Source organism: Populus euphratica, unplaced genomic scaffold (genome assembly GCF_000495115.2).
Source record: "Populus euphratica unplaced genomic scaffold, PopEup_1.0 scaffold2472.1, whole genome shotgun sequence".
Lineage (NCBI taxonomy): Eukaryota > Viridiplantae > Streptophyta > Magnoliopsida > Malpighiales > Salicaceae > Populus > Populus euphratica.
The window spans coordinates 11,153-22,476 of NW_011502297.1; the positions used below are offsets into that span (position 1 = coordinate 11,153).

The window sequence follows — 11,324 nt, forward strand, 5'->3', positions numbered from 1 at the left end:
CCTGAGGATATTTCTTTTCGTTTCCCTTTCTGAATTAATTAAAAAAGAATTTAACTATTTAGATGGTGGTCAAGTGGTAAAGATTTGAGATTAAGAAGTTTGTTCCCTCTATGGTCTCAGGTTCGAGTTCTTGATTGCTTATATAATGGCCACTAAAGGTTTATATGATTGTTAACTTCAAGACCCATAAAATTAGTCATGGTGCACACAAATTAACCTAAATAACTATGTCAATCTAAAAAAAATATATGTTGATTTGGTTGAGGTAAGTACAGTCAGTGTAATAATTTTATGTTCCTGAGGATATTTCTTTTCGTTTCCCTTTCTGAATTAATTAAAAAAGATAAAAAAAATCAACGACTCTAACCAACACTGCCACCCAGCCTTTTCACTTACTCTCTATGAATGTTGACACACAAACACTCTCTTTGCTGCTAGCTGGCTTCTACTGTCACCTTCATTTACTACTTTCTTTTGTACATTTTGTAGTCTGTTCGGTTCCTGAGAAAAAGAAAGGAATGAAAAAGAAAAATGAGTTTCTTTTTTAATGCTTTCTTCAGTTTTATGTAACAATCTGAGGTTCAGTATTGTCAAAGATTGCCTGCAATTCCTTGGCTATGTCATAATGTCTGTGGAAAAACTGCTGCATTCCCTTTTGATTGTGGTTAATGTACTATGACTGGCTTCAAAAAGGTTAAGATGCTGAATTTTTGTGTTTTTCTTTGTTGGGTTGTTTAGATAAGCTAATTTGCGCAAAAGGGTGTCGGTCAAGATTCATGCTTGTAGTGAAAATTCATGTCATTTTGTGTAATGAAGTGAGGTTGTAGTTTTCTGGGTTTAGGCCAAAAAACGATACCAAGTAGGCCACAGACTCCAATTGGTGGTTCCTCTTTGTTTAACCTGTGCTTTTGAGATCAAATTCTGCTATTTTGGGGTCTCAAGGAGGTGGTTCCATGCAGCCAGGTCAGTATAACATGAATTTGATTGGGGACTTTCCAAGTATGTCTTCTCTTATCAATCATTGTTTTGGGAATGGTGGCTCGAGCTCTGGACTTTCTGGTTTGGAGTCTAATCCCATTTCTATGGTAGCAAATGATGTGGGTTTCAGCTCATCATCTGATGGTTTTACTATGGTGAGTTCTGGTTCATCCGGGAAAGTTCAAAGCAAGCGAATTGCCAACTCTTCTGGTAATCACCAACCTCAAGTTCAACAATTTGAGCCACTCGTGTTATCGCATGGGCAGAAGCAATTCCATTCCATTCGAGGTAGTTTAGGGGCGATGGGACCTGTAAAATTGGAGCCCCAGGTATTAAATGAACAGATTGGTCCCCAGCGTAGGTTGCAGTCCTTGCAGAGTCTGGGTTCAGTGAAACTAGAACCACAACAGAACCAGATTGGAAGAGGCATTGGACCTGTTAAAGTTGAAAATCAACTTTCTGTTCAGTCGAATTTACGACAGCAGCAGCTCCTCCACATGTCCAGGCAGTCTACTCAGGCTAATGCTACACAGATGAATTACTTGCAGCAACAGCAGGAGCAACCTTTGAGGGCATTTCCTCATCAACAGCCGCAAATGCAACAGTTTCAACAGAAAAATCTGCCAGTTAGATCTGCTGCAAGACCACTGTATGAACCTGGAACAGGTGCTAGGCGTTTGACTCAATACATGTATCAGCAGCAGCATAGACCTCAGGTAAAATTGTTTGATTCCTGGAGAAAATGTGTTTTGTCAGTTTTTGGCAGTTTACTTTGTGTGTTTGTAGTTACTGATCTTTATGTAGGACAACAATATTGATTTCTGGACGAAATTTGTGGCTGAGTTTTTTACAACCAGTGCCAGGAAAAGATTGTGCGTCTCATTATATGGAAATAGCCGCCAAACAAATGGCATTTTTCCTCAGGTATGCTGTTATATTGACGAATGCTAATTGACAGAAGGAGATTTTTCTGAAGGGATGTGGGTTAAAGTAACAAATTATCTTCGGTCCACCACCTTATCTGTGCTTTAGCTTCAATACTCCTACAATGGTTACCTTGTTCAATTTTATGTAAGAGAGGTGATGAATAATTGCATTTATGAGAAAGATAATCGGTAAAATGCACAACTTTTGAGCTTAGACTCTATCCTGTGCTATGCGTAATGCTACCTCTTAAGCAAACACTAGCTTATGTGTGCAGTTGTTTTTATTTGAATCTTTGTAGACTTCAATGCAGTCATGACCAACTTGGAATGAAAACAATAGGGTTGACTGTGAAGTTCTTGAGTAATCATATGGTACTTGTGAACTTGACGTGAGAAAACATTTGAAATTTAATGGCAATGTTGCAGGATTTGTGGCACTGTGAGATATGCAATCACAAACCTGGTCGTGGTTTTGGTATGCTATTTTTATAGCCTGAGCTTTTCTGTTATCATCAATTTGTTATGAGTTACAGTGAAATTTTGTGCTGTATTATATTAAGAAAAATGTGCCATTTATCATATCTTTGTCTACATGTTATACAATCTTCCTACTATATTTTGCAAATTGTGGATCAAAACTCAAACTGTTGCTGATTAATATGTGATGCTCTGTAATTATGAATGCAAATTTTTTAAGGTCTCTAATTTTTCCTGTATCAGGATTTTAAAAACTTGCCCTTTGTGGATGCTTGATCTTTTCAAAGCTGAAAGAACAACTGAAACATGTTCTCTCTCTGAATTTGTGAGACATTTATTGCAATCTATTTAAATGTTTGAAACTTAACCTTGTTGGACATGGATCAGTTTTGAGGGGAAGTAGGTTTGCGAATAGAAGTTGCAGATTTTTTTTTTCAAATGTGATGATATCAGTTGCACAAAGAAAATCAAAGTTTAGAGTTTCTCGGTTTCTTTTGATTAAATGATGCAGATGTGAAGTTGATCAACATTTGATGAAAAAAACGTCGTCTTCAACAAACTTTAAAGTTCCAAAGATAATAATTTATATAAAGTGAAGAAATTGCATCACCATTCTCTTTTCCCTTTCCGAAATAACATTTGATGTCATGTGCAGTACTCATTCTTCAAATCTTGTTTGTGCACTTTCAGAAACAACTGTAGAGGTTCTTCCCAGGCTGTTCAAAATCAAATATGAAAGTGGCACATTGGAAGAGATTCTTTATATTGATATGCCTCATGAATATCAGAATGCAAGTGGCCAGATTGTACTTGACTATGAAAAAGCAATACAAGAGAGTGTTTTTGAGCACCTTCGTGTAGTACGTAATGGTCAACTTCGCATCATTTTCTCTCCATATCTGAAGGTTTGTTGGTTGATAAATGGGCTTCTGGGGAATATTTAGATCTATATACTTTTATTATTAATTGATTTGATCATTAATTCCCTAACTATTTTACTTCTTCCACATTCTCTAGATTTGCTCTTGGGAGTTTTGTGCATGCCGTCATGAGGAACTTATTCCGCGAAGGTTGATAACACCTCAGGTTGCTAATTTAATGCTTCTAGTCTGTATTATAAATTATGTTTTCTCGTGTGTGGGAATCTTGCTGCAGCCTTTCGTGGAGTCATTGAATTAGTTTATCATGCTTAGTGTATGTTCTATTCAATTCTCAGAATCTATCGTTGAATGGTCCTTTTTCTTTCCATAATCAGATTTTAAGTTCTTATGAATTTAGAGATTGCGTGAAAGTAGGTGGGAAATTTCCTCCTTCATATAAGCAGCAAGCTAAACTAATCTAGGAAGGTAGAACACGCATAAATTTGCAAATTAATCCAGCAGTGAAACCTTATACTTACGTATCTACATAATAAGCCATCTAGGGGATGGCTCCTAATGGGATTGGTGAAGGGAGGGGTCATAAATAAATTCCTGAGATGCTTGGCCTCCTTGTCTAGGGAATTGGTCTCCATCCTTGATGAAATGATTCTCTTCGTTCTTTTCCTCGATACTTAATTGGAAGTGCCTGATGATGGTCGCTATATCTAAGTTTCATCAGCTTGTAGAAGATGTGGATGAAATTTCCCTTTATGATATTTGAGATACTTCCAATGCTGGGCTGATCTAATTACTGCAATACTTGTCATCAGAGGTCAATTATTTTCTGAGTCACAGCTATGAATATTTTCCAAAATCAGAATCACTTGGTTAAATTCTGCTCTGAAGACTTCCACTTTCATGTGTGTGTGTGTATTTTTTCACATGGATAATTTTTTTCTGTACATGATTTATTCTTTCTTGTCCAATGGTGCTACTGAGGTGGTAAGGTGGAGGTTTTGTCAAATTCTTTTGCAACTTTTTATATATCAAATTCCTATCGTGTAGGTAATCCAGCTTGGAGCTGCAGCACAGAAATACCAAGCTTCTGCTCAAAATGCTTCATCGAACTCATCTTCACCTGATTTAGAAAGTAACTGTAACATGTGAGTTCTTTTGCTTTGAAATTCATTTGATTGCGGTCATAAGTTGGCGGTGGTTTTTTCTTGCCACTCTTGGAAAATTTCATAGTTGAAAGCTTGTTGCTTTTTGTTGCACTTTACTGAATGATGAAAATTACTGAACCTGAGAGGTAACATGAAGCTCCCCCATCTCACCACATGATCTGAAAAATCTTGTATTCTTTATAATGGACATGCTCCACTTATTTACATAATTTGTGTCATGTGGATCTTTGGGCATTCAACAAGCAACTTTGATGATTTAGCTTGGAAACTAAGTCAGCAAAGCACTGCCCTTAACCATTAGATCTGCGATGTGAATAAAGTTCTTTTTCCATCCTACTCAGCCAGGACAGTTTTGCATTTTATGTTATTGGATTTATATGGCATATCATTTTGGTGCCCACCCTCCTATGAATAACTGAAGGAAAATGCAATTAAAGTTATTTTGAGTAAAACTATTGCATTATGCTAATTTAATTCTGACTCTCAAATAGGAATTGATTCTCACTCTGCTGTTCACCTTCATGATGATGTCAATGTTAGCATCAAACAACTTAGCCTTTGACATTTTTATGACTGATAAAGTGGAAACAAACAAGGATTGCAATGTAATGCATTTAAGATGTGTCTGGCATGTCATAGAAAAGTTACATTTAAATTTTTGTCTGTGGGGCTACTCGATGAATATTCAACTCAATATAGATAATTTTTAGATGGCTAACTTGTTCAATTGATTGTTAGATTCTCAATTTGATACATATGATAGTTGATAAACTTGGTGGAACTTTTATTCATATCAGGTGGCCTTTGTTTGGCTTATATTTATTTATGTGAAATTTCCAGGTTTCTTGCATCTGCTTGTCAGCTAGCAAAAGCCTTGGAGATACCTTTAATTAATGATTTAGGATACACAAAGAGATATGTGCGTTGTCTCCAGGTACCATTTATTGCAATTGTCTGATTTCCTATTAACCATGCTTGATTATTGGACCCAAATAGGCTCATCTCTTTTTCATTGGTTACTAGTGCACTGTTTGATATGTTCTGGAAATGGCCAAGGCATAATATTTTACTTAAGTCAACTAGTTTCTCCTGTGAATTCATTTGAATGTGGTTTAAACTTGCTCCCATGCGTTTTTCTTTTTAGGATTTTTTGATGCCATTGATGCATGATATCCTCTCCCAGCCCCTTCATTCCTGCCTGCCTGATTTGATGTTTTGATCTTTGTAGTAACAGTGCTTACCAATTTTACCTACCAATTGACCTTACCCTCGGGATTTTGGATTTAAGATCTATATCCAGCACTAACAAAGCACATACACATAAGATGAAATATGCATCTCCATTTTTGTTCAGGTTGCATTATATTTGAAATGTGATGTTTGCATTCTGCTTGTTTTGGAGAATGTTGGACTGATCATATCTTGATTTTTTCTTTCTTTTTGTCTTTTTTTCCCCTTCATGTTTGGTTAAACAAACTGCAGATATCAGAGGTGGTTAATTGCATGAAAGACTTGATTGACTATACTGCTCAAGAGGCTGGCAAGGGACCAATAGGTAAGCTTAAAGAAACTTCCATCATTTGGTATATGTTCTTTTTGACCTGTTCTGATTTATTGCAAATATAACTGTCAATCAATTCTTATCAGCACAGATTGCCATAAGCTGCAACAGTTTGATGTTCTTATCTTTTATTTCTCTTTAATTTTCTCATGCTTTTGTGCTGATTGAAACTTTCTCTAAACTTTCACATCTATGCTTAATCAAAAAGGAAATGAAAAGAAACCTAAAATTGAAATTTTCTAGGGAGGGTGCGTTGAGTATCCAATAATCATTCCTTTCACCACCCAAGTAAGCTTGTCGATGATATGCAGAAGCTTTCTTTCCAAATTTTTTTTTTAAAAAATACATCCTTGCATCGAGCTTCCTCAAAATAAAAGCTAGTAGCTTTTACAAATGCCAAACTGACAAATAGATTGCAATGACACCTTGCTAGCTGCTGCTAGGTTCGTTGAGGATTCCCAAATATTCTGCTAAAAGGGGGGAATAGCTTCAAAGGTTATATATTGGTGAGAATGGATTAATATATTACTTGACAACCTATATGTGACAAAACAAACTTCTTCTATTTGTCCCAAACGCATCAGAGTTTCCTAGAATGCAGGCTAAATTTGAATCTTTTGAGTTTTGACTCATGGTTATTTAAGTTTTTATTTCACATAATAACATCTTGTTTGTTTTCCAGAGAGTTTGGCTCAGTTCCCCCGCAGAGCTAGGCCTTTTTCTGGGCTGCACAGTTCTGATCAGCAACCACCTGAGAAAAAGCAGCATACCACACCTACATCGAATGATGATCTTCATTCTGTACAGGCTAGTGTCATGCATCCTTCCACAAGCAATGGTGTTGCAAGTGCAAGCAATTCCCTCGGCACAAGTTCCACCTCTTCCTCTTCCATGACTGTTGCCAGGCTTTTTCATCAGAATTCCGTGAATTCACGGATTGAAAATCAGATGACTAGTCCCGGCAGTCCATATACTGGGACATTTGTTCAGATTCCATCTGCTGTCTCTTCAACCACTCTGACACTAGCTCAGCTCAATCCCTCCTCTCCCTTCTCTTGTTTAACACCATCATCATCTAATAATCCTCAAAGTTCTCACAATATGTTAGCTGCATCAACTGCAATAAACCATGTCAGTTCAGCACATTCATCTGTTCAAACACCAATGGAGCAGTCATCTCAGTCAAATGAGGTTGATCCAAATGAATTTCAGAGCTCTGTTGGGAAAATTATACAAGAAATGATGATTTCTTCACAGTTCAGTGGGGCAGGTGGTATGGTCAGTGTTGATTATGAAGGAAATGATATAAAGGACATAAATAGGGTCACAAGGTCAACACAAAATGCGTTCACCAGTGGCCCTTGCCTGGAGGGCAATGTGATGGGAAACAAGAAGTCAGCTACTATGGGTGGAGGATTTGGGAGTTTGAATGGTCAAAATCATCTCTCTGCCTCTACTAGCAGATTCACAGCTGCCATGGGGAATGTCTCCAGCACTGTCTGGTAGGTTTGCCATGCCAGTGATGGATCATGATGCTGTTATGAATCATCAACAACAGGCACTGGCTTATCAGTTGCGTCTTGGAGCAGTAAATAGATTTCTTGATAACCAATTTGATTAGAAATCTCCCTGAATAGTTAATTTTACTGATACTTTCATGGTGATAATTCAGACCTAGTACGATACCATTCAGGGGGTGATACAAGGGGCTTGAGACGTGGCCATTTTATCCTTTCTGCTGAATCATGAGAAAATTTTGTTTCCTTTGACTGGCAGCAGCTGCATATTGTTCAATTATAGAACTTCTTCTGCCAATAGGGAATTTCTGCAGATGGTGATGGGGAGGCAATATTTTCTTAATTAGCTAGAGATGAATTAGAATTTTATGTTTTCAGAAAGAATCAAGGAATATTCTGCTTTGATAATGAGTTCCATTTGTTCCATATCTTTCTTTAAGCTAACGTGAAATTCTGCAATACCTTACCACTGCTGCTTCCGGATTTCTTCGCACCCGAATCACTAGGAATCCTCGTTACTTAAAGATATTGTTCTTAGTTACATATAAATGGTTGAGGATGGTTTTTGCAATCGCCTTGGTTTTTTGGGTAAGCAATGATCGACCAATTTTCATGGATGCATTTTAGCTCAAGCTCAGAATTGCGAGACACGCAGCAATTGCGGGTCAGCAGATACATGTTTTTATCAAACTAGACTATCGTGATATAAAAACTTGGGACAACATTGACATGACAAATATAAGGCAATGACAATTGTAACTAACGATTTCTAAATGGTGTTTGCTGCTGCTCTTTATTCTCTTCAAACTTCAACGTATTTTTCAATGGCAGCAGCCAAGGTAGCCTTTGGAACTGCACCTATAACACCTTCCTTCTTCTCTCCATTCTTGAACATTAGCACTGTGGGAATGCTTCTAATCGCATATTGTGATGCAATGTTTGGGCAATCATCAGTGTTCACTTTGTAACAAGCAATCTTTCCTGCGTATTCTGCTGCCAATTCATCAATCACCGGTGTTATCATTCGGCATGGTCCGCACCATGGTGCCCAGAATTCAACTAGAACTGGGATTTCACAGCCAATAACCAGGCTATCCCAGCTTGAATCTGTCACCACTTGCACTGTAGAAAAAAAAATTAATCCCAAGAACATTCAGTGCACAAGCGCAAGCAAAAATGAACAATAGTTTTTTTTAAAAAAAAACAGCTATTGAGAGGGATGGAGGGGGGCTTACCTACACCGACAGCTTCTTGAGCTTTGCATACAATAGTGGATTTATAATTTTTGACTGAAGCATATGAAGAGGAGAAAGAAGATGGAAATGACAAAGAAGAAGACCTCCTTAATCCCCCGCCTGTGGGCAATTTCAACTTCTCTTTTGAGCAAGCTACATGGTTTGAACATAATACTCCAGCTCTAGTAGTAGACATGGTGCTCATATTCATGCTTGCGTGAAGAGCCATGAACTATATGCTGCTCTTTTCCCTTCTGTTTGCTAGGTTTTATATCCTTTGTCTACTTAGAAAATGAATCCTAGATATCCAGATATCGAGGGGAAAAAAGGGTACTCAAAACAGATAAAGGAAAGCATGTGATCTTTCTCTTTCTTTTCAACTAGTTGGATTTTTCAGTGGATATTGTAAGAGAAATGTAAGGTTGAGGCGACTCCACTCTTGTGGATGAGATTCTGTCCCATTTATCTCATCACATGAAACTACTTTGCTCTGGAAAATAACACGTGGATTTTTGTATCTCTATTTTAAACAATGTGCACAGAGCAAGGTTGTGTTTTTTTTTTCTTTCATAGATATTTACTTTTCCGTCAATAAAAAAAAAAAAAAACTCTTGACAACAAATGCCATCTACTATAGAGTTGTTAATGGGCTGAGCTCCACTTGGATTTTGTCAAAAGCTAAGTGGGCTTGAATCAATATCCAGTAAAATTATTTTAAGGGTTTTAAGATGAGGCCAACCTCAAACTGGGATGCTTTATAGTCTTGGATTATTGGTTCAAGTCAGTTCATTCACATCCATAAGCCATAATGACCAAGGTGATAATTTATGTGATATTGAGATCGTGAAAAAACCTTAGATTTCAAAGAACTTTTCATGATTATCTTATGAATATCCAGGTTGTTCTTGAAAAATAAATTCTTTGCGGATATATGAGATACTCTGATATTTAAGTCAATACATATAAAAAATAAATATAATAGAGGGAAAAGAAAAGACAAGAGAAGAAAATGATAGATAATGAGAAGAAAATTCTTGTGCAAGACTATTTTTGTTTCTTAAGTTTGTGCACGGAGTCCAAGACTTATCTATTTTTACATGTCATTGAGGTATTTATACATCTAGTTCTAGAACTAAGTTGATGGAAAAGAAAAATATTTGTTTTAAAAAATTAAGTCATGGAATGTCTAATTGTGCTCGCTCTTGATGAAGATATTATTAATAATATTTTTTTAGAAAGTTGAGGGTTGCTGTGCTATGTTCTTTATTTGTGAAGATGTTGGCAGTTATAGCAACAAGAAATTATGATTATCTAAAAAGACACCATTGGTGATAATGTTGACATTTATAGTACCAAGAAATAACTATTATCTAAAAAACATTACTTGTATTATATAGAAAAAATTGTGCAAACATGAAAAGTTTAGAAGTGTTTTTTGAAAATTTAAAATGTATACAGGTGTGTGTATGACATTACTTGATAAAAAAAAAATGAGAGAGGAGAGAGAAAATAAAAAAATCCATTCATTTAGTTGATTTATATTACTAGAGGAGCAACATGGCTAACTTGTGGAAAGGTTGGCCATTTTAGCCATTGGTACTAAAACTATTATCATTAGAGCTTGCTTGTGACTTCAACATCTCATCCTTTCTTTCTTTTCTTTTTTTGTTTTTCTTTTTTTCTTTTCTTTTGCTTGTATTTTATACAAACTCATTTATTCTTTACTCTTTTTTAGCAATTGGATCTCTTTATTTGGTTTTGTGGCCATTGAATCCTTATAAAACTTATGAGTTGACTCTTATTCATTACAACTTAAGAGAGTAGAATTCTTATGCAATGGATCTAATATGCACAATAAAAAAAAAAAATATATAGGGACATGGCTAGGTCTTCAAGCCATTTAGACCCAATCCAAATTGCTATTTTTTATATTGTATCATTACTTGAAGAATTATTAGATACTCTCAATATTATACCAATTCATTTAATTATGTGATTACATAATATCTAATTAAATTGCTTTTTGTTGTTGACTCGTCAATATAGATGAATTCTAACTTACCAAAAGTGATAAAAATATTTTTTTTTAATTTGAATATATACAAGAGGAGGAATTAGAAAAATAACTTTTTTTAAAAAAAGAGATATTCTTATCATTTTTTATTAGCTTGTATGTGATTTTTTCTTTTTTTTGTGTGCATATTTCTTCTATGCTCTAAAGTATTAGAGCGTATTTATTTTCATGATTACTTCTGTGTTTGAAGCAAACCATAAAAAATACATATTTGGTAACATATAAACAATTATTTACTACTTGTGGATCCTAGTTAATTTTTTTTGTTGAAAACACAAGTGAAGTAAAAGCAACTCTAAGCTGCTTCTCAACTACTATGCTACAATTAAAAGACTGGAAAATGCAAAATGAAATTCACTTTGCACTTTCTGTGAACAATCTCCATTGTTCATGATCTGACTGAGTCAGGTCCGAATCTAAATGTATTAGACCAGGTTCGACTCAGAAAAAATAAATCCAAATTTTTTATTTTAATTATGTTTCATTCAAAAAATTAGTATTTACTATTATTT

At 35.6% G+C, this 11,324-nt stretch overlaps 1 protein-coding gene and 1 pseudogene across 1 annotated transcript; one reads left to right on the forward strand and one right to left on the reverse strand.

The window, feature by feature from the left end:
* Nucleotides 1–245: 245 nt before the first annotated feature.
* On the forward strand, nucleotides 246–7,938 carry LOC105119045 (transcriptional corepressor SEUSS-like; annotated as a pseudogene).
* A 161-nt stretch (nucleotides 7,939–8,099) lies between these two features.
* LOC105119047 (thioredoxin M-type, chloroplastic-like) lies at nucleotides 8,100–9,168 on the reverse strand. Its single transcript, XM_011017144.1, has 2 exons — nucleotides 8,739–9,168; nucleotides 8,100–8,625 (listed from the first exon to the last, which is right to left on the reverse strand). The coding sequence occupies exons 1-2, from the start codon at nucleotides 8,965–8,967 to the stop codon at nucleotides 8,306–8,308; spliced, it is 549 nt and encodes a 182-aa protein (XP_011015446.1). The 5' UTR covers nucleotides 8,968–9,168; the 3' UTR covers nucleotides 8,100–8,305.
* Nucleotides 9,169–11,324: the final 2,156 nt, after the last annotated feature.

Coding starts and splice junctions, on each gene's coding strand:
- LOC105119047 (XM_011017144.1), bottom strand. CDS start 8,967: ATGGCTCTTCACGCAAGCATGAATATGAGCACCATGTCTACTACTAGA. Junction 8,626..8,738: donor TCAAGAAGCTGTCGGTGTAG/GTAAGCCCCCCT, acceptor TTTTTTCTACAG/TGCAAGTGGTGACAGATTCA.